The 23,710-nt window shown below is 45.0% G+C and overlaps 2 protein-coding genes across 2 annotated transcripts in view; one reads left to right on the top strand and one right to left on the bottom strand.

The window, feature by feature from the left end:
* The window catches only part of T265_10801 (hypothetical protein), a gene marked incomplete at both ends in the record, with an annotated part of 130,068 nt that extends 128,701 nt beyond the window's left edge, over positions 1–1,367 (top strand). The window contains one exon of the mRNA XM_009177276.1: positions 1,271–1,367. Within this exon, the coding sequence (XP_009175540.1) occupies positions 1,271–1,367 (97 nt within the window). The remainder of the gene's footprint in view (positions 1–1,270) is intronic.
* On the bottom strand, positions 1,171–16,293 carry T265_10805 (hypothetical protein; the record flags this gene model as incomplete). The annotated part of the gene is made up of 6 exons (XM_009177279.1): positions 1,171–1,392; positions 4,661–4,745; positions 7,049–7,167; positions 13,384–13,576; positions 15,235–15,354; positions 15,898–16,293. 6 exons carry the CDS (start codon positions 16,270–16,272, stop codon positions 1,217–1,219), a joined length of 1,068 nt encoding a protein of 355 aa, XP_009175543.1.
* Positions 16,294–23,710: the final 7,417 nt, after the last annotated feature.

The raw sequence follows: 23,710 nt of genomic DNA on the forward strand, positions 1-23,710 counted from the left end.
GTCACTCTCAAATGGAAAGCACACGAACACACGCTCTCTCGACACCGCCTAAGTCCATTCATTCGATTGTCTAGCTTTACTGTGTATCACAATCAACTTATCAGAATAACCCTTTAATATGAGGGTCTGTTTTAGAGAGCCCTGGTAGATCATCAATAATACTTATTTCTAGCTCTGTCGAGAAGGATACGCGCAAAATCTCGTTTTAGGCGCGTTAATAAGTTGTCGTTGGATTCGAGTTGGTGAGACCTAGAAAGGTTGGTATATTTTTAGGAAAGGCAAAAGATAAAATGGAGCGTTCTTCAAAAGTAAATATCAAAATGTCATCAAAGTAACGTTTCTAGGGTAGAGCGCCCGCAATCGTATCAATCAACTTGTACTTTTAGCTTAAGCTGAAAAGTGTCGGCTAAATTTTGGCCCAATAAACTCCCCATTGCGACATCGTATATTGTTCTAAAGACTGAATCTCCAAAGTTGAAATGAGTATTTTCTGTGACAAAATGACACTCAGAGGAAACTACTCACAAGGTTGCTGGAAACTATTCGACAGCCCACGACCAGTTTCACCTTCTTGGGGCTCATCAGGTAGGTGCAGGCCCGCAGTTCCCGTCAACCCTATGTTCTACTTGGACCCAAATTATAGGGAATTCAATGAACACACCCAGTTGCATACCAGTAGAGGGTAGACTTATGATATCACAAATGTGATCTTTAAGCAGTTCTACAGGGAAACACAGTTGGATGTTCTGACTAGTGACGAGGCCACACAATTATTCATTGTTTGTTGCTGTATATCCGTCATATAATTGCAGCACATTTTGCGTCCCACACACAGATGGAAGCAGAGTAAGTGCTAACAATTCCGGATGGTAGATGCGTTCTTGAACGGATAGGAGAAAAACACACACACGCAATTTATCTACTGGCTACGATAAACATTGTTATTACTGGGCAGAAATTATCCATATTGGTGCACTGAAAATCGATGCGGATAAAACGAAGTATGCGAATAAAACAGATGCTAAAGCGCATCAGTCAGAAAAGCCTCTTGCTCAAATTATGAAACGAATCCACCGAGAACTAAGCAAACTGGAAACAATGCGTTTTCATCTATATGGAGCACGACCCAAAACACCCTTTTGGAAGAGGAGAAAGAAGTAGTGTTGGTAGCTCATTTCTTGTGTATATACAGTTGAGAAAGTATCTACAAAGAGGGTTAGGCAGTAAGCGCTTGGTTGAATTCATCATTTTGTGTCAGTTCCTCTTCTAGATTTTCATCGTCTGCCGTTGAGATTTCCGCAGAGCCTGAAACAGGTAGATATGGAGTTAAATCGATGGGAAAACGCTCGCCCGTCGGTGGACAGTAGAGTTCGACGGATAAGACAGCGTTTCCTGTAGAAGAAAAAAAACAGAGGAGAAAGTGTGTAGGTAAGTCACGCCAAAGCGACAATTTGGCATGTAAATTTACAAAGAGATCACATATAGATGGTAACATACCACAATATAGGCTTTAAAAATGCGCCTCGATTAACTCTATGGAAGTAGGAGAGGTGCAAGGCGATGGAACAGTGGAATAGAAGACGAGTCAATTAAGGAACCACAAAATTATGGTAAAAGCTGCCTAAAGGTTTGCATTAAGAGCGAGTGTAAGAGGTAGAATTAATTCCATTTAAGTGGTTGAAGAGGGTGAAAAGAGTTGGAGACTACTCGTTGGGTGAAGTTGGAATCAGTATCAAAATGCAAGGCAACTCCTTGGTATTTGACGCACCTGGAAAGTTATTTTGGTGGCGTGACAATACCGTATTAATACTTTCAACGGTCCGCGGTTAGGGGTAGGGAAACAACAAATCCAGTGACCAAAAACCTACAAATAAGACTGTGGGGAGCAAAAGCATCCTGAGTCCCGTAGCATAAACGACAGGACGTTGAGCTCTCTTAAAACCCCTTGGATATGGGAGGATTAACGGATATAAGGTCATGTCCAGATACTTCATGGTGAAAGTTTAGAGGAGATGCACACTGAAAACAGTGAGGGGGGTGGTAGTTACTTAGTATGCCGATGTACAGTGGACCAGAGCTGAGGAAAAAGATGACATCCCGGCATTTCGGAAAAGTGAGGGTGAGAGAGCGCTAGTCTGATCAACTAACAATTGCTCCAGACGTGCGTTACCCAAAGCTGACCATGTCATTCGCATATTTGCACTGGATGAGAGGGTCAGTAACTTGAGGGACACTCCAAGGGAAAAGATAACCAATTGTATGTGGTTTGTAATGTAGTCCACAAATAGCTGCCTCAGTAAAAAGCTGTGGTAAGTGTGGCCTGTCAACGACACCAAAAGTATCCATGTAGTCAATGAACGACAGGCGCACACCATTCGCTTTTGAATCCGGTACTACACTGACGGAGTGAATTAGGTGTGCGACAGCGTCTACTGTAGATTCACACTGACGGTAAGCAAATTGACTGGAACCAGTATTGGTCCCAAAGGGCACCTTGCACTCAATCCAGGAACTGGCGTTCCACCAGCTTGAGAAAAATGGAGCGACAAGCGACTGGCCAAATTTCCGTTGTCCATTTTTACTGAACCGGTGTTATTTTGACCACTCGTCAATAGTCAAAAACTTTTCCGATGAAAAAAACAATTAGTATACGAAACAGGTATTGGTCCAATGAGGATGTCAGTCCGCTTTTTGGGCAGCAAGGGCGACAGATGATCAGGAAAACAAGCTTGGTCTAAATTCACTTGTCGCATGCTCCCAGAAACTTTTTCTCGTGATATGCTATCCGTGATGTTACCCTTATTGGTTGCGATAAATTCAGTGAGTGGACTTGACAGGTCTAAAAATTCCCCATTGAATTTGTCGAGACCTACGTTAGAGAGAATCTTCGGTCCTTCGCCACAGAGCTGCTTCACAGCGGACCACATATCGCATGGCTTTTATCACTCTGTATGGATTTATATTCTACGATCAGACCTAGTCAAGTTGCCAACAAATACACAAAATGACCGATAAAACTAAGTCACAGCGACGATGGAAAAGTGGTCCGCTTTGTAACTCCAGTGACACGTGCAATATGTAATGTCGTAAAGACAATCAATTGGTAATCACTTGAAAAGTGGAGCTTGTATTCTACACTTGAGCAACTGATACGTTTCGTGGAATACCTGAAATACCTGATGAGCCCCAAGAAGGGTGAAACCAGTCGTGGGCTGTCGAAGAGTTTTCAGCAACCTTGTGAGTAGTTTCCTTCATGAAAATATTCTGCGATACCTCTAATATCGTGCCAACTGAATCGTGAGGTGGCCTGCGTGCAGCACATTCAGTTGTAGAATATCATAAACGAGAGATTCAGTTGAGTCTCTCGTGAAAACCAAATTGATTTGCAAATGAGTGTATTTCTCGAATAAACAGCATGTCCTTTGTGAAGATAAAACAATCCAACTATGTCACCCGCTTGCTACCAAATGTTTCAGAAGATAGTGAATATGGAGATCGCAATCGCGCGCTAAGGCGAAAATATCCTGCACGAGGAATAGCAAGAGCCCCGAGAAGAAAGTTGCCCGTATTGAGCGTTACGGGGGAAATATGGCCGATGGCGACTCATGGGGTTTCACGGCCTATTTACTGTCAGATTAAATCTCGTTAAAATTAGCCCAAAAACCGCAATTCACAAAGCAGAACTGTAACTTTTTTTCATATCTCTGGCCTAACAGCGACTACCACATCACCATTATAGTGCACAGGAATAACCAGGAGGTCAGTTTATTTTTGCGGAGGAGAACGGTACGAACTCAAATGTTGCTCAAAGGCCTAACAGAGCGTTGTCATACCTTATGTCCAGTGATTTATCAGTCACCATGCAAGCGTACGAAACTCACAATTAGCCTCTCATAGAAAAGAGGGCTTTGATAACAGCGATCTTGTAAACCGAACAGGTTAAGCAACAAGCGGCCACTACAGCTACCTGCGTATTGTTTAATACTAAAAGCACCAGACCGCTCTGAAAACTCATCTGCTGTGCGTAGTAGCTTAGTAACTCAAGCCAGACGAGATTCATGAAGAAACCTGACCAGTCATTGCATTACAAGCCTTATAACTGAATCATCGGTCCCGGGTGAGATCTGAAACCAAACCTCATATCAAGACAGATTTTCAGCAACCTTATGAGTAGTACAGTACAAACCACATATCCTCCCGCTGACTTGTGGTTGAGAACATTTGGTCGACAGCAAACTCATCACGCTCAGTCCAGACGATGGCTGCGGAAATCTCGATGGCAGATATCGGGCGTGGTCAAATGGGATCCACAACTTTTGTGAAACCAGCCTATCCTCTTGAAGAAATTAGCAGAATACTTGAAAAACGAGGACATTTGTTTAACCCAGAACTCTTGATTCTGTTTCAGGAACCTTCTCAACTGTAACACAGCGGACCACAGTTGAGATTTGCACTCCAATAGGCATCACCTCTGATAGCCCGTAAATGGGAGACTAAATTTTAAGCTCTAGTTCGCTTTCAAACAATCATATTAGAGAGAAATGGATTCTAGCAACTCTAAGAAGTGAACCAGTAACGCCCACTTCAAGTAAGTGAACCTCGAGTGGAATAACTGATATGTTTAGAAAGCATAAAAGTGCCGTAGTGAACTGAAACTTACCTGACACACGAGAGGACTTGTTGGATTGAATAGTATCAAAGTAGGCTTGCATATTCGTCTCCAAACGAGTCACGTCCCAAGCTAGCTGTAGATGGAAGTACCACAGCGATGACAAAAAACTACAGTAAACATCACCAAAGCCCATAGAAAAACCAACAAATGGGTACAAACATTTGCAAAGGAGGTAAAGCGAGTTTCATAAGACAGCCAGGTACTCAAAACACAGAATTACCGCAGACTGACAAGTTTCAAGGCTTCCATACCCAAAGTTATTCAGAAGGCCAGTTAGTCAGGACAAAAAGTAATGACAGAAAATGTCTTTCAATATGAAACATGTTAAGATCGGTAGGATCATTCACACCGAGGATTTCGGTGAGAGCTCTTGTAATACTATCAGAATAGTCAACGCCAGGACAGTATCCTGGGATCTGTTCACTTTATCGCGGAAGACAAAGGAAGCGCTGATTGCGAGAATGATCCATACAAGAATGAAGCTGTAGATATGGGGCGCCATTCGAAAGCCATGGATTCGAATAATCATTATAGCTTCCGCAGTACCAAGCCGTTCATGTGTTATCAAGGGCGTCAGTTTCCCAAAGGTGTAAAGTGAAGCAGAAAAACATTCTAGAGCAGAGGGATGGGAGACGCTAGGTGTCCATCGTGCCTAGGCGGGCAGTCAAAATCGTGCTTGGAATAGAAACACCTAGGTCCTGGCGAGGTACTGTGCAGATCCCGAGAAAAATAATCAACCGTTGGAAATGCATACGAGCGGCTAAATCGGATATTCAGGTCCACAGTGATCGAAGCAATTGACGTAGTCAGACCATTACATATGGTTACTCTGGCTCAAGGTTGACGCTGCGTCCAAGTCTCTGTCACCGATCTGCAGCCAAAGGAATAAAGCTGACGAGCAAACATGCAGAAATCTGTTGCGATGCAACAGTCAAATTAAACATAATGACAACGATGTGCACCGGCACCACCAAATTCTTAAAGTTTAAAGCAGCAGAGCCAGTTGAACTGCTTCAATCACAAGGCTTTTGCCAATATTTTCGTCACTATCGTACTCGAGAAGCCGAAATCCCACAACAAACCAAAAAAACAGGAGGCTATACATGTAGCTGACGTTACTACTAGCTGCTGAACTGTGCAGTTGAAAACGCGAGTCACGCAACTGCTGCAACCAGATATAGTTCCTTAAGCAGTGACCGTTGTTCGGTTCATCGAATTCAGTCGACAAACACTTGAGTCAATCTGCTGGTAGAGAGTACGTAAGTTGAACTGAAATCCGGTGGTAGACAAGGGAAACAGCCCATGAGTCAGAAGAATGGAGGATATCGTGCTTTACGTAAACAAAACGTGCTGGAAGTATTAGCTATTTAGTTGTTTTCCGGTTACACAAAACTTATTGGTTACGGGGAAAAGGCCCTTAACAGAAGAATTAAAAGGAACGTTATGATACACACCACAACGCCTAGACGTATGAGACGGCTTTAGTATACAGCTCTGCGCTTTCGCCTCAATAGGTAAATAGCTCGAAATATACCACCACTAGGGACGGAATTTCTACCATTTACGACAACAAGAGTTGAGGTGGGATCCGCTGGTTAGTCGAGTTACTAATCATTCGATTTTCCCGAACAATCGGTGTACTGTAATTGATACGGAAAAGTCCCTCGTTCGAATTTACAGCTATACCCGAGCAGAAACCTTTTGCGTACAGTGCTCCTCAAGAGAGGCTCTCTCTTTGAAGAGGTCAGAACGTTCTCCACCAACGCCGACTGGGTAGTAACAATAATCATACTAATGATAAGAAGAGTTCATCTGTAACACCCGTTCAGGGCATGGTTGTCATGCAACCTGAAGGAAGTATGAGGGCTGAGTTACAGCCAGTTTGCCAGGAGTAGAGATGCCGGGGTTGGGCTCGAACTGCGGACCTTCTGATCAGCGAATTTGCATCTTAACGACTGAACTGTCTCGAACTCATTTCGACTGGGTGCGAGAGACCAATTCACAGCCGAAGCCAAAATCCCATTCCCTGTGTTGTCCTCGCTTCGGCGAGATAAGAAAGCTAAGTATCCCGGCTGACTAATACCTCTACTCTACATAAGACTACACGAATGTCTCTTGTAAATGTATTAAGACAATCGCATGAGGAGTAGACATACCCAAATCTAAAACTGGAAAACGTCCATTGTGTATACCGCAGCGTCCAGACACTCAGTAGCCTGCTACACGGTAGGTATAGCCAAAATTCACGACGATAAAACATAAGATTACAAATTTCCATCAGTTTACAGCAACCGCACCGAAGAGATCCTTGGGGTGAAACGAAAATATTATTCAACATCAGAAACTACTTAAAAGGAAGCCCTGACAACCACAAACCTGACCAATAATCACATCCAGAAAAGCTATTTCTGGGACACCTTCCAAGGCGGTTGATTCCACGCTGATACCAACAGAATGTGTGGTGACGAGAGTGAATACGTCGCTTCCGATTCGACCTGGAAAAGTTTGACAGAACCATCAGTCTGCATCACAATGGAATGCAGTTTATTTGAAAGCGCATACGACAGCAGACCTATTTTACGCGTGGATCAACAGCCAGGGTTCGATGATATGGTGGATGAGTTTCGGATTTTTCTGTAACACCTGGTTTTATCTGATTCCATCAAAACTTAGGCTCAAACAGTTTAACTGGAACTTTCAATACAGATTAGATGGAAAAGCGAGAAACACTGTACAGTTGTTTCCTTCTTACTGGGCATCAGCATCAGCGTGAACCACCCGAAACCCGCGACGTTCCGAAAAGCAGATTGAACACTTTACTGTTCGGCCACGAGCGCTTGATCAGCACTGTGACTACCTCGCACTTAGACAGGATATAACAATTTTCAGTATAGACTGCCTTCACTTACGGGACGAAACCTTTGAGAATTCCAAGATTTCCTCAAACTACAAAAGTTAACCGGATCTGCAGGAAAACAACCCTAAACCGATGCCTCACTGGTGTTTAACGTTCGCTTTTCGCTTTCAGTGGAGGAATTATGTGTTCCAACCTAAACATTACATCAGTAGCCTAGTGATATATGCGAAGTCGTACTCTCAACGCATCTTATATGCTTCTCAAGTCACACTTCTTTCATTTCTGGACAAATCCAATAAGACACGCCTTCGTAGGCAAAACAGTTATCCCGGATTTCTTCTCACTACATATAAATGTGGATTACACAGAAAGTGAATACGAAGTGTAAGAGGTACCATGTGAAAAGCGGCAACAGAAAGCAGGACAGTATCAAAACAAGACATATCTAAGCTAGTGTGATGAGATACATGCAAACGCAAGTCTTGAAAAATGGAAAAATACAACGAAGAGAGATAGGAGAAAAGGTGGTGGACTGCTTTGGGGTTCTTCTTTAAGGCGTGAATGTTGTGGAACGTGGATAAGAAGCTTATAAGGGTAGATGGGTTGTGTTTTCCTAATTTGAAGAACTTCAGTCCGACATGGGAGCTTGGAGTGGTGAGCCACATACGAATTTTACAGGTTGGGCGTGGGTACCATGCTGGACGGCAGCGCGAAATGTCTAGTAGCTGAAGTTGTCAAACGGCAGCAAAAGCTGACTACTTTTCGGATTTACGTGCGGACGTTGACATGCCTAAATTGTGCACAGATAATAAATGGACACGGCTGAGTTGTTAAAATGCCAGCTGTTCAAGGAGGAGATTTGGAAATTTCAGCAGATGTTCCTGGAAGTCAATCTATGACGAAAAGCTTACTTCTCATATGAAAGGTTCATCGTATCTACATGCAAGTTTCAAGTCACTCGTAGTCGAACGGTTTAGTCTTCAACTACTATCGAAGAGATCAATTCTGCCTGGAGATTCGCGAAATGTGCACCGCTAATGATTCCCAATAAAGACTAGATAACTAGCTGTACGGTGCTTCTGGGCTTTCTGAGATAGACTGGTTCCATTTACAGTAGGAAATCTCCGTCGAATTTTTAAAATTGCTTCATACTACCAGTAAACAGTTCCCATGTCACTGCTCAGTTTGCCCGTGTGTAATTTCGATTGCCCACTAGAGAGTTTTCCTATCTGACTACTTTACACTCCACTCTACCACATCCTATTACACAGTAAGAAAACTCCCAACCTCTGATCTGACTCAAAGGAGCCCGGTGAACACGTGAAGTCCGCGATTTCACGGAGCCGACGAAATGTACCGCAGGTGGGTGTTCAAGTGTATACTTGTCATAGGGTGCGATATGGACTGCCTCACGACTGCTCTCGAACTCCTAGAACAGATTGGTGTTCGCCAGATATGGCTGCTCAGTGTGCCGTAGAAACAATTGAGGTTGCACATGGACACACCATGAGACATCACGAAATATCAACTGGGTTGATGAAAAGTGAATGGGAACGATAAGATTACCAACTTTTCCTCTAAGAAACAATCCTAGCAAGATGCACCTAGTGGGAATTCTGGAAGAGAAACGTTCCCTATATGAAAGAACCTCAGAAAAGTGATGACTATGTTTTTAGTTGTTTACCTAGGTAGACGTATTTTTTATTTTTATTCTATCCTGTGGATCATCATTGTTTGTTTGACCAAAAACGTGACCAACAGTCCGTCCATTTGGACTTGAAATCACAGTTCAGAATTAACAGGGCCATCTCACCCAAAATGTGATTGGCTACTGACTTGTCACCCAAGTTCTTTATTATGAGGCTTTTCGGGTACACTTCGTTTTGGGACCGCAGGCGAATTACTGGGTGTCTCTTGACACATATTTCCCTGTCAGTTCAGGCTATTTGTTTTCATTGTCAGCTGGTCAAACTGACCACCTCTCACTGACGTTCTGTGTCCCGTGTGCCTTTCAAGTGACGGTTTACCTGTTCTGTGGGTTTATTTTTCCACAGACAGGCCACGTCTTTGACCGCTAACTGCCACAGATAACCGAATCGTCGCTGCCTCGTTCTCGCTAATCGGACGTATTTGAGAGCCACACCGGCTGCCAACTCCACCACATCTGATACATTGATATCCGTGAAAGTCGCCCTTTCTGACTTCCGTTGTCTGTAACTGTCCACAAGACAGCATTTGTGGAAGACTCTCTAATTTGTACGACATCAAATAGCACGGAATCAAAATCCTGAGAAAAAAACGCATAAAAAATCGCAGGAATCACAGTTGAACCAGTTGTGTTGGTCACTTATTAGGCCCGAACCATTGTTCTCACGTTCGAGTAGCAATCGTAATGTTTCATCCGACCCGTGGATGATCCCGACTTCATTGTGGTCGAAAACACTGATAATAAGCACCAAAGAGTGTGTATAGTCACCCTCAAGCGTGGTCTCCCATCGTTCAGAGTGTGTATATGAGGATAGATGCGAATGGTCAAGTGTGTCTTCAGCTGGATAGGAAACGATGACGCTTCCAAAAGATGCATCAAACATGCACCCGCAGGACACTGATGGATCAAAACAGCAGTCAGATCGACCTTTCTGCATGTTCCAATTGAACTAAAATAGTACCGAATCAACTTTGCGGATCCCATAGAGACGGGTTTTTGACGGAGGAGCCGGTCGTGCATACGTGCTTCATCATTCCGGCCACCAAACAATAGAAAAGATATCATATTACCGATTAGGTCATCTCCGGTCACATCGTGAAAATGCTCACTGTAAAACCCAATGAAATTCAACCCACCTTGCCTGCCTTGCCGATGCGGAATATCCATAACCAGGTAATACGTTCCAGCGCTATGGTTATCAGACCACGAAAATCTGCACATCGGATTTACTCTTCTCCTTCGGTCAATTCAGAAAAACGATGTCACGGGGATTTCAGTGCCCGAAGTGGTTGAAGAGTTATGACGCTCACGAATGTCATAGTTTCAAAACCGCGAGCGCCCGTTCAAATCTACTTAATTCCAATAACCTATACGAAATTCTGCCCTAATGATCGAAACCTCGCCACACGGATATATTGGTGCAGCAGTTTTTCCCACACATCTCACTACGGCACTCGTCACTAGTGAAACAGACGTATACGAGTGCAAGTCACGCGATTGGTGAGATGAGCAAACTGCGGGGCAGATCACAGACTAATCACTTACGATATGTCGATTCCAAGGCCGAACGCATAAGATTTGACGTCTGGAATACAAGGAAATCGGTTCACCGTACCAGCAATTAGTGGACTATGTACTGACAACCCCCAACCGTATCCAGCTCAGCCCAAAACGTTGGCGAAAGGAGTAAAACACTTCAATCAAATGGATTTCAGACGACAACCGACGGATAAAGCAACTGGTAACTGAAAAAACGGGGAAGTTACTAAATACACTCGTTCGTACACTAATTTGGTTTTAAATAAATAATCTAATGAATCCCAGTTGCATCTCTTGTTTATGGTAGTATTCAACCGAATGTGCTGCAAAATGGCCGCTTGATCCTTCATTTGATGCAATATGTAAAATACCTGCGATGACGCATACCACGAGTACACTACTACGATTACCGCCATGCAGGCCAGGGCAATATAAACCATGGATGACGACAGAACTAAATATCAATATGGTCTGGATCTAGCCTCATGTTGGTGCAAGCCACAGTCTAATAAAACCCTTGGATCCAACTGTCTACATTTTATTAGTATGGAATTTGCTTACTTTATCAAAGTTGTACATAAAAAGGGAATGTCCAAAAAGTGTATGTTTCCCAGCATAAGCCGACACGAGTTGCTTTGTCAGTTTTCTTGCAAGTCCCTATGGTCTTGGGCACAATTTGGTCCCAAAGCTTTTGTTTATTGTAGCAAACAAGCATGCACGTATTCACGGTTTTCCACGAGTACCACTCGACAGACGGTATTCGAACAATAAAAAGGACACCAATCTTAAATTTCATGTAGAACTAAAGCAAGCGAATGAGAGGAAAGATTGGGTTTTTGTCACAAGCTGGTGGGTCATCGTTTAGGGGAATTCAATAGAGCGAGTGCTTTTTCTGGTAGCGAGGAGGAGAGTAGGTTGATAAATTCTCGATTCGGGAATGTTAAAACTGCAGTGCGGAAAAATCTTCGAGTATATCCTAGTGATCCCGGTCACCTCACTGAGTGGACATGGGTGGCCCGATAAACGCTTTCATGAAACAGACTACTTAAGCGCGCTTGAGTAAGCGATAGATTATTCATTCAAACTATTCATGAAAGCCCACAAGTGATTTTCTCCGACACGCCGACATTAGTTTTATTCTCTTCAATCGTTCGAGCCATAGGAAATAAATAGTAGAAACAATGCAGAACAGACACTATCTATCCGATTCCTGAAAGTCCCCTGAACAGTGCCAAGTTCGCAGGATTGCTTGCTTCAACCGTCTTTCTATACACAATCGGATCCCATTTGATTCGGCCAGAAGCGCGTCGCTTATCGTTATAATGTTGAGGATTCCTTACACAAAAGGATTCGGAATGAATTGAACAGGTCAGTGTGATGGCCAGGCTGAATATTTATGATGAAAGGTTGTCACTTGACCTGTGACCCGATAGCTGGCCTGATAACATCTGGATTATTTAATTCGAGTAATTGCGCAGCGGAATAAGCGAAGTGCTGCTGACCACGTCAAACCAATCCTGACTATGTGCACAAAAGCATTAAAGAAAACAATCTAGTTACCTTGGTAATGATCACCTGAACTGCAGGACCCAATCAATCGGTGTCTATTCTGCTAATCGCATATTTTACATCCGCAACTGGAGAGAATAAAGGTTGACATATCAAAACACGTCTTTCATCAGTCCTAATGAGATGGGTAAAGGGGACACAATGTTTTAAAGTTTGCTTGTCAGACATTGAGGTGGTCGATACTGACGGTAACATTGAGGGAGTTGCTGAATAAGGACAATAACTTGCAGTTTACACGGGGCCATGACAAGGAACGTTTTGGAAATTTAACGATGGAGGTACGTTGCGGCCAACTTTGAACATTACTAGCGAGTTTCGGTGGTCCACCCTTTTGAGTTCTCACTTGAAGCGAGTTTCTAGTGCTCTCAGTAGGTGATGGGGTTGGGAAGCTAACCCAAAGAAGTTATGAACTGAAACCAGCACACAGACAAAAGGGTCCAATAAATACCTGGATGTTCATCCGTGTCGATGGTTTTGCCTAAAATATGCTGGCTATCCAACTTATGTGCCACATATAAACAAAGCGTTATTCATTGCAAAGACTTTTTTTCTCAAAACGGTACTCAGCAGTGCTGTTAGAACAACCAGTGGGTTGATGATATCAAGGTGGACAGTCATTCCATTACAGGGGGAAAGTATGGAGGAGTGCGTGTTTCCCGGAGCAAAAGATAATGATGAAAAGGAACCGAACTATACATGAAAAAAGGAAGCCAGGAGTGGGAAGCAAACCCTAAACTTTTCGCCTAACGGAAAGTGACATACTAGCTGAGCCATGGCCCATAGTTCGGATCAGGTCCATACACTTAGCTTCCATATTGATTCTCTCTATATCTGAGAAATAGATCAAGATTCCAAGACCGTTAGTGCCACGTGAGCTCCCTTATATGTGGCACACACAAGTGTTGATATTGTCCCAATTCCCGAAATAAATTGAGTTAAACTGATGCGGGAGAGAATGGTATCTTCTTTGAACTGTTTTGGGTTCCTGTTCTGAATCGTCAGAACACCAAATTAGTCTAGTTACCCTACCTGACTTACCATTTCTCATCGTTGGCAGTCTATCCTTCAAGACATGACGGAGTTTTTTAAGTGTCGGCTCCCAATCGGTATGCGCTACGACCGTATCATATTCCTCCCAGTGAAGTGAGCCATTTTCTAATCGTGTGAATAGTTCTGTACCTCCCGCATGCACAGCTCCAGCTTCCACTGCTAGAGCTGCATCCTCAGCATCCTGCAAAGGTGTGAAAAATCGGGACATGGGTGCAAGGAAGTTTTCTCTGATGTGCATATAAGGTAATATTGGGTAGGAAATAACCTTCAATAATGGATCAGTTGTGTCTGCGTAGCGCGGCTCCTCTGGTCTGTCACCAACTTATACCGAGCTCAGAGAAGTTGCTATCAACTAACTGCGACTTTGACAGTTTCGATAGGAGAGTTAAATAAAGTGAGGGTAGCCGAAACACAACTAGTGACGAAATTTCTTCGATAGCCCACGACCGGTTTCGCGTTTCTTGGGGCTCATCAGGTAGGTGTGCAATTTGGTTCCAAGCAAAACATAAATTTGACGGAAACTCGGTGACTTCGCCTACCTGATGAGCCCCAAGAAGGGTGAAACCGGTCATGGGCTGTCGAAGAAATTCCAGCAACTTTATGAGTAGTGCCTTACATGTATTGCGATATCTCAAATATCGTAGCAACTGAAACATGAGGTGGTCTGGTGCAGCACATTCAGTTGCCTGGAAACATCACAGACGAGAGGCTCAGCTGGGTTCCAGGTGAGTCTCGCAAAACCAAATTAGTTTGCAAATGCGTGTATTTCGCTAATTAGTGATGCGGTTCAGAGACGCGCATATGAGAACGAAGGAAATCTACGGTGCATTGAATCATTTTAGTGTACTTTTGTGCACACTAGCTGATTTGAAGGTGGCAGTAGGCTGTGACAAAGCCAGAGTAGTTCTACCAAACTACGTTTTTGGTCGATCATAGTTCACGGTTCAATCTTCGAAACAAAACACACATTGTCGGTTGGTGTCCCCACTGAGGAGCTACGCTCAATTCAAACGCATCGCGATTCAATTAAATAAGAGAACAAAAGCTATACTGGAGAGTTATTCACGTATGGGCAATGATGAAGCGCATGTCCATGTTGACCCAACAATACGCATTGTGTGGATGATAGCATAATCCGTATGTTTCACGTCCTGGTAAAAGCTCATGAAATCGTTTCATTCAGAGACCGTAACCAGCCTGATAAAAATAAATGAAAAACACCAGGCAGAGTGAACACTGGTGTTTGAACAAGAAACTCCTAGCAAACAAGAGAAGAATAGCATAAACGAGAGATTCAGCTGGGTTCCAGGTGAGTCACTTGTCAAAACCAGTGGTATATAAATGGGTGTATAAGTGGAAGCAGTGGATAATTACTCGTCCCGCGTCGATACTCAGCGCCGTGAAAACCGGGAATAACGGAAACTGATGAGTTACTCCGGCTGGTCCGTTCGTGGAAAGGTGGTAGAGATTTTTCAACCTGGAAGGCAAACTCCACCTACTTGCATCTGACTAACGATGGAAAATTCATTTTATAAATACAAATACAGACGGTCACCGTGTTGGCGGAGTTTAGGTAAAACCAGTTGCTGCAGCTTGAAAGGCTCATTTTCAGTTCCCAAAAACAAGCATCACTGTCCAGCTACAACATGCGTCAATACAAGTGTGCCCGATGAAACAGCATTACATCAAACTATAGAAACACCACAGTACTATCGCAAACGAGAGTAAAACAGTTATTCCACTTATTTCAGTCCAACAGTTTAATTGTATCTTACTATATCAAGACCCCCTGATAGAAATGGACTGGTTAGAATATAAAAAGGCACTACAAGCACTTACATTGCAAAGTGCAATGACACGGCTTTTCGGCAAGAAATCCAGTGAGTTCGGCAGTACAACATGTCCCTCGAATTTCTGCAGGAACTTGGTCTTTTTCTTTGTTCGCATGTTCAAAGTAAACTGAAGAATAAATTCGGAGAAACAGGAAAAAGTAAACAAAACCCGACTACATAGCGGGTGAGGCGAATTGCACTAGCTATTGAGGAAAAGTTTGGATTGGGGCAGTGTCATTACAATCGACGGCGAGTGAGAAGTATTCCAGTTATGGGGACCGGAAATGGAGAGTGTGGATAGGACTCAAACAACCCACAAGGTAAGTGACACGTACTAGACCAAGGGACACTCAGTTACACGCATTTACTGCCCCCTTTCCTTTGGCAGGGCGTGCGCGAAACACTACGCTAGGTGCTGTTGAACAGTGCATGACGTGCCTTCTGTTCAGTCACTCGACATAAAGCTGTGCTACTTTCCCCCTAATGAGTGAGTTGCCGAATCGTTGCACCGTTGTTTCAGACACCAAACGACTGGGGCATTGTCAAAACCATCTGAATTAGTGAGATCTGAACACTGCAAACTGATGATAACACGTTGGACTAACAACAACAACAACGAACAAAGCAATTCTTGGAATATGAAAATAGTTCGTAAGGCAAGTTAACACACCTTGGCTCTCAATGGGTTCTGCAAACAGTCAAACATTTCAGGCTGAGCAGCCTCCCGTAAACATTCGGCGGCCTCCGCAAGCAAGAAGCGCCTCTGCTCGAAGTTTGCAGAGAGGTAAACATTGGTTGTTGGCAACTTGCCAGTCAAAGCAGCGAGCTTTCGGTTCGTATCTTCCCACTTCGTGCGATTTGTTGTAGCTAATAACTGGCGAGCTGAGTCGCGCTTCTCCTTGGATTTTTCACTTATAACGCCCATACCTGAGGCAGTGAGACGAGGTTTCCGAGTATTGCCCTTGAGACATCGAGAAGACGTTGTGAGTGACCGATATGCCGTGGGATGGAGGAATGGGAGACGACAGGCTGCGTGCAATGACATTACAGTCCTAAAAGGAAAGAATAACTAAATAATGCCAATTATAAAAGAGGCGGCGTTTTTTCGAGCATGAAGCAAACATATTTCTTCTAGGGTACTTTGGGAGAATATGTGGGGTATAAAACGCACGTTATAGCAGTAGGTGACAACAGCCCTCAAAACAGGCGATAACGGCATTAAGGCCGTTGTATACCGTTGGCGTATAGCTGTTCCACAACCCAAAGAGGTAAGAGATCTTATATACTGCTAGTTTGCCGGAGCTTAGACTGGAGCAATCGGAAAGTCGGGGTGGCACACGGAATTGGCACATCCTAGCCAACAGTTGCCCCAGTTACCACGGAACTACCTCGGGCTCGAGAGGACGGTTGTCTGTACATACTTCGGTAACAGTTTCCATTAACTGATGAACTTGAAAGCTGAGGAGCTGGGCGGACTTCAAGGGCCATTGTGTCTATCCCGCCCTTCATTGGGATTACTCTTTCTATGAGCACAGAACTGCTGATCACTTGAAAGAGACGATTAATTTCATTCACGCTCAGTCTACAGAAAGCGATATGTGGCCACCAAAGCTGCCATAAGTCTTCTTTTTCCTCTGCCCAATCCATATTGAGGTAGGATCATCATGATCGGCAGCATGACATCAGTGTTCAACATCGATCCTTCGCTGCCTTATTGTGAAGAAAAGAATGAAGGTCAATGAGAGAATGGACTTGGTGCTAGCTTACCACAATCATTCCGACGTGCCTACATCTCCTGATACTCAGGTGATTTGGATAGGAACTGACGAGAACGCCACTGATATCGGTTGGCGGCCATATCTTTCATCGCTCCAACCAGGCGCAGTGGGGATCACCCAGTCCCCATCCTGAAAGACGACTAGCACCGACAGCACCCAAACGTTTTGTGATCTTCTTCATGCACCTCTCCCAGGTCAAGGGTCGGCCGCCTCACTGATTTCGCCATGAGCATGGAAAACAGCACTCTTTTCCGCAAACGATGCTCCGGTATAAGCAACACATGTCTCAACAAACGCTGTTTCTGGTGCTAGACACACTCTTTAATGGAAGTACCCGTTGCACAACCGGAAACCGACTTTAAACTGCCTCGTTACGGATTCGCCGACCAACCCACATGAAATATGGTTCTGAAAAAACAAGTGTCGAACACCTGAAGACATCCCAGTTCCGCTGCTCGAACAGACCAAGTCTCACGGCTATACAACAATATAGCCCGCACTGTAGCTTGATACACACGTCTATATATTTGTAATGCACTACTCATAAGGTTGCTGAAAACTCCTCCTGGGAACACCAAAACCGAGAGATTCAGCTGGGTTCCAGGTGAGCCTCTCGAAAAACCAAATTAGTTTGCCAATGAGCGTATTTGGCTGATGCACACGTCTTTTGAGATTCAGGAATACACCACTCTGATGCCATAGGTGTCTCAAATTAGTAAGCGCGACAGGGGCCCTGTAGACTCGTGTATTTGCGCATCTGTCACATCAAAATCAGAATTAATACAACTTCCAGGATACGTGAAACGCTCCACAACTTCCAATGCCTCACCCTGGATCTTAAGTGGTGTGTTCAGTGACTGTATGTCCAGAGGCATGACCCACACCCCGTGGGTGCAAAGTGCGTACCAAAGGACGGGATGACTTTAGTCGGTTTATCCGAAAGCACCTATGCCTTCTCCTCTTCGAAGACTAGAACGAATTGCATATTCGCCTGCATATGCCAGACAAGGTTTTCATCACAGGCCATTTCAATGCCAGAGTTTTGGAGACCTTCTAGCATTCATCTCATGAGTCCATCGATCGCGGAGTTAAATAGGGATGGAGAGGGTGGGCACCACTTCGTGTACGAAAGAGCTTGGTGTTAGGCAGGAATCCACGCGGATCCCACTATACCGCACGTCTTTAGGCGCTGCTACGGCCGAGAAGCCTAGCCCGCTCGGGGTTGGCCCAAAATTCGGGACGCTTGCCGGTCCGGCATCAAGACGAGATCTGATTGGTCAACAATCTGGACCCAACAGCCAATCATGACCCAGTATTGGCCAAATGCCGGTTGCCAATGGAGCTCCAGAACGCGTCAGAAATTCCAGAAAGTTATAGCCGCTTACGCTATATATAGGAAGCGCTGTACAACTGTTCCTGATTTCGTTTTGGGCGTTAATAAACCTTGTGCACCTTTGGTGTTTGTTTTGACGTGAACGCTAGCTTGGGAGGCTCAGACCGAGAACTAAGCTGAGGAAAATACCGTTACAACACTTGGAGAGCATCCCAAATGTTCTCACACGTCCGAAAGTCTTAGAAAACAAAAAGCTCATTATTTTCACGAACTTCGGTGGCATTCCTTGGTGGGCAATCGTGTCAAGAAGTCGGTCGTGTCAATCGGTCAACCAAGTCTAATGAGCCTGGGAAATCCAGGAATACTAAAACTGTGGGTCGTTCGTACATATGGCGCAGTTCTAGCACCTGACGGAGTATGAAGATTTGCGCAACGAAACCCCTACCAGGCCGGAATTCCGCTTGCTGCTCTCAAGTCAGTGTTTTACGAAGCACCAGTGACGCCAACAGTTTCGTTACGACTAAATGTCGTACATTTGCTCAGTTTTTCAAACGTTTCGTCGCTTGTTGCTAAATCGCTTTCGTTTCAGCTCTCAGTGTCAAAATTCTGGATGAATAAAGCCTAGCTTCCTGGCCTTTTTACTCTGATTGTCGCTGCACTCCGTCTCTCGTTGAACGCAACACTGGATCGATCCCCCCCACACACACACCACTCACTGCGAGCCCCTTTTTTGAAAATGGGCACTATCATCTACCCTCCTCTGTTGTCTCAAAGAGACTTTTTCCCAAATGTAGGCAAACGGATCGGACAAGCGTTGACTAAGGGCTTCACACCCGTCTTTGAACAGTGCATGTGGGAGGTCATCCGGACCAGGAGCTCGGTGGCGCTTGAGAAAACATATGCAGTCGTATACCTCTGAGGCCGTAGGTGGTTCCACGTTCACCGTGGGCTCCAGATGAGTGCCATCTGGTGGCCACGACAGTTGTTGTTCGAAGTATTCAGTCCACCGGTCGAGGCATTCTTCTTTATTCGAGATGGTCTGCGGCAACCACCGCGATATCTGAGCTGTTAGCTCGCTAATTTCATTCACGCTCAGTCTACAGAAAGCGATATGTGGCCACCAAAGCTGCCATAAGTCTTCTTTTTCCTCTGCCCAATCCATATTGAGGTAGGATCATCATGATCGGCAGCATGACATCAGTGTTCAACATAAGCAGACACGATAAGCCACATCGATCAGCTTCCCCCTTGTGAGACTATTTCAGAGACGTTGCCAGAAATATGCACAACCGACTATCAATGGGTATCTAGTCAGGCAAGGGTACTTCAGCTCGGTGACCTAGGACGTTACCAACCTCTGAACATACAGCCTCTGGCCCGCCTCTGGATCACCAGAAGTGTGTAGCCGGAAGCGAGTGGAGACTGATGGGGCGGTTGGCACAACCACTGTGCTTGTATCTTGAATTCTTGTTTCTGAGATACAACACACATCAATGCCAAATGAGTCCGGTGTGAGAACAAGAGCAGATTATTGTTCTGCTTGCTTCAGAGTGCGGCCAGAGAGACTGGGCGTCTAGGCTCGAATACTGATTTCGAGATACCTGAGAATGTCGGCGCCATGTGACGAGCAGATGTTGCACGCAAAACTAATGCGAGACGAACGGAGTCATCATTCCTAAGTGCCGGGTCTACAAGGATGGAGTTAGTATTGGAGTGGGGAGAGGGGGGAAAGTATGTGAAAAACATAGAAGGGAGAGGTCAGCAGTAGCCTGTTTCCGCCTACCCGCCCTAATATATGCAGCGAGTAAGGCGATGTGGCTGATGGTCCCACGCGACGGCCAGTGGGTTTATTGGTGGACGTAGGCATCACGGTTCTACGTAGGCTGAAATAGTGTCAGGACGCCCAAACCTGGACAGGATGATTAATAAAGTCCCCTACCAAGGCCCTTGGCTTAAAAGCCTAATCGCAAAGCAATGGAGTTGGGTGGGAAATACGAATGCATTATCACTTCTACGGAACAAGTCGCCACATGTTACAACCTTCAACCCGCAGGACCAGGCGACTGTGTCTGTCGGACCTCTAACCATTGACCAAAATGGCATGAGAGACTCTGGGAGTGTTGCGGGGACATCTCCAGTATAATACAATGAGTCGCTGCGGCACACAAACACCACGGTAAGGCCGTCTTTTCGTGATGGGAGGTTAGATCAGTATCGACCCAGACACTCGACTGTCAGACGCGTAAGATTCCTGTTGGATCCAAAAAACACTTGGTTGAAAGACTAGTAAATAAACCGGACTTCCATTGGACGCCTGAACACTGATGGATAATCACAGACAATTTGCATGTGTTCGAGTGTTGTGTAACCTGTAAGCCAGTGGCACAGACATATGTCCGAAGGAATGAAACCGGCGGATGAACATACAGAGGCCTATTGCAATCCACCAGCTGACTTTAATAATGGGTACGCTGGTGGCTCACAAGTTCGATCCGAACAGGACATGTGCGTCTGCACATCATGCAAATTCGAACCATCAAGCCTGCACAACGAATACTGAGACCCGATCCAGGAGCTGGTTTGATCCGCAGCGCTGAGACGCTTCCGGGTGTGCTCACACCCATCCAGCGTCTTTAACCTCCTAATCCCGTCGAACTTTTGTGTGGTATCTTCAAGAACGGTGGTCAATTCATCAGTCAGTGCCTAAAGTATTCCCGCCAATCTGAGAAAAAGAGACCATTTCAGACAACGGAGATCAGTCGATAATAAAGTTCATTGTAAAAGAAGCGCGCTCGCAGTGAATGTAGTGACCTCAAGTGTGCCAATCTGACTCTCACTGGAACAGGGATTATGAAGCCATTAATTCTCCGTCATCTTACGCCTGCATGTAAAACCTTGATCCGTGAGTATGAAGCGGGATTTCGACCGTGTATGGAATAGCTTGGCTACATTCCCACACTCCGTCGAATAGTAGAGCAACGCAGAAATCTACAGGTGACCAACAATCTTGGTGTTCCCTAGCCTCAATGGTGCATTTGATTAAGACAACCGGTTACACATCAAGTAGAGCTTGTGCAATACTGGGTGCCCCAAAAGCTAATGAAAATAATCCGGTTTATATATTCGTGTACCTCCGGTCTTGTGACAGTGTACAGAGACGCCCTCCAAAATCCCAGCCAAATCTGGTTTCGTTCAAATTAGCCATCGGTGAATTAATGAATTGAGCGCAAGAGGGTCAAGGGACTGAAAAGTGACAGATACCGATAGTGAAGTGCGAATACCCGGGCTTTCATTGTAGGCAATAGCCGCGCCCTTTCTCAGCAGGTTCGATCGATCGGCCAGTAGGAAACAAATGATCGAAAAAACATGCAAAGATGAAACGGCAATTCATTTACAAAGCTGTTGTCTTGTTCGATAGGCTAAACCTTTTAAAGGGCAGTTCATTTGGCCTCCTTGGAGAACTTCTGAAGAAACCTAACGAGCCTAAATGGAACATCGAGGCCCGCCCGCTGTCAACAACGGAAATTCAGCATGAAATGTCATTCCTCCAGCGCGACAAGGCACCTGTCTAGAATAGTCTCACCTCAGAAAGTTCAACGGTGATAAGGTCCAGGTAAGCTATCTGACAACTCTACTGGGGGAGATTTGGGACGAAAACGGAAAACCACAAAGGACTGACCGTAATCCCAATCCTTAAAAAGGGTGCAATAAAATCATGCGAAAGCCATCGTGGCATCATCCTGATAGGCATCACAACCAAGAGCCTCTGGTATTATTTTGCACAGGTCTAAACAGGCCAATATGTTCGCACTAGAGCGACATGATTAGTTTGCTCTAATAAGAGCAAGTGCTCACCGCCTTTGGCGTAGCCTCACCAGGATAACTGCGCCAGAACATGGGGATGACTGTTCAAACGATAGTGATGTGAGCGTGAGTTCTACAAATTCCGCAACCACTTACAGGCGTTCAGCTGTAGCACCCTTCCGGTGCCTAGCTGCCATGCAACCCGAAGGAAGCACGAGGGCTGGGATACTGCCAAGTTGCCCAAGCCTAGACAGGGGAAGTCGAGTGGCGGAGGTCGGATTCGAACCACGGACCTTTCGGTCAGTAAATTCGCGCTCCAACCACTTGGGCTAACTCGCCCCCACTTACAACTAGTGAAGATAGTAATCTATAAAAGCAGTTGGCTAAAGCAACCTTTCGCCGTTGTTCACATGTAGCTATTCCATTCCAGGTCAGTCGCCAAATTGAATTTCGGATGCACTAAGCCTACTCAGTCACAGGTAAGGGTCGATGAACGAAGAGCTGCAAGGGTAACTGACACTTTCCGGTTGTCGAGACTGTATAAGGGGGGTTGATTAAGGTAGTCTTGCTTGAGCCCTAAACTCAAAAGCCTGAACCACACAGAATTGAATATAGGATTCCGTTCAGCGATTCGCCCTCACCCCTAGACTTTAACTCAAATCTCCGAAGCGCAAGACAGCGGCTGTTGTTTTCTTGTCAAAACCATCCCGGAGTAAATGACACGATATTCTAAATAAACTAGCTGCAGCTGGATATGACGGTTGGCAAACTCTGTGAACGAATTTCAATAAAATGAGGTCCATCGCTCCCTCTTTATTGTGTGCCTACGCTCCAACAAACTGTAGCTTTGATCACAGATTAATTCCTCAGCCAACGCCCGTTTAACCCATTTCGCCTGAGAGTAAGAGACCGTCCGATAAAACTGGGGTGAGTGAGTAATGATACTGATCTTCAAAAATGGTGCTCAAAGCAACCACAGAGGTATCAGTTTGATTTCCGTTATATCAGTGTTTCTGACGTCATTGATCCACTGTATTCTTACAGCGACGGACGAAACATTCACCCATAAAAATCGAGCTGGATTCCGACCGGACAGGGGTTGTGTCGACCACATCTTACGTGGGTGTTGAAGCAACGCCATACGTGCAGACGACCCATAACCCGGATGTTCCTTTGTTTCAACGGCACGTTCGATTCTGTCGGTCAGTGGTGCTGCTAACCACACTTGCTCAACAGGATGTACCCCATAAGATTGTGAACATAGTCACAAGTATATTCAAGTATATTCAAGCATTTTTGGGCGTGTATGCAGAGACGCGTATGGTGAGCTCTCCAGAAGCTTTCTCACAAAAGGTGGTGCCCAGTAAGGATGTCCACTCTCTCCCTTCTTGTCTAACTTCGTCACTGAGATTAAATTTTCAAACCCCGGTGTTCAAATCAATGCCAGTGAGAACCTTGTCGATCTGGAGTACGTAGACGACAAAATGCCCCCATCTCTGAAGACCAAGGAAGAGTACAAGGTCTGTTGAATATGCTGACCACCTTCATAAAATCTTTTTTTTTCATGC

The sequence above is a fragment of the Opisthorchis viverrini genome, assembly GCF_000715545.1.
Source record: "Opisthorchis viverrini unplaced genomic scaffold opera_v5_409, whole genome shotgun sequence".
Taxonomy (NCBI): domain Eukaryota; kingdom Metazoa; phylum Platyhelminthes; class Trematoda; order Opisthorchiida; family Opisthorchiidae; genus Opisthorchis; species Opisthorchis viverrini.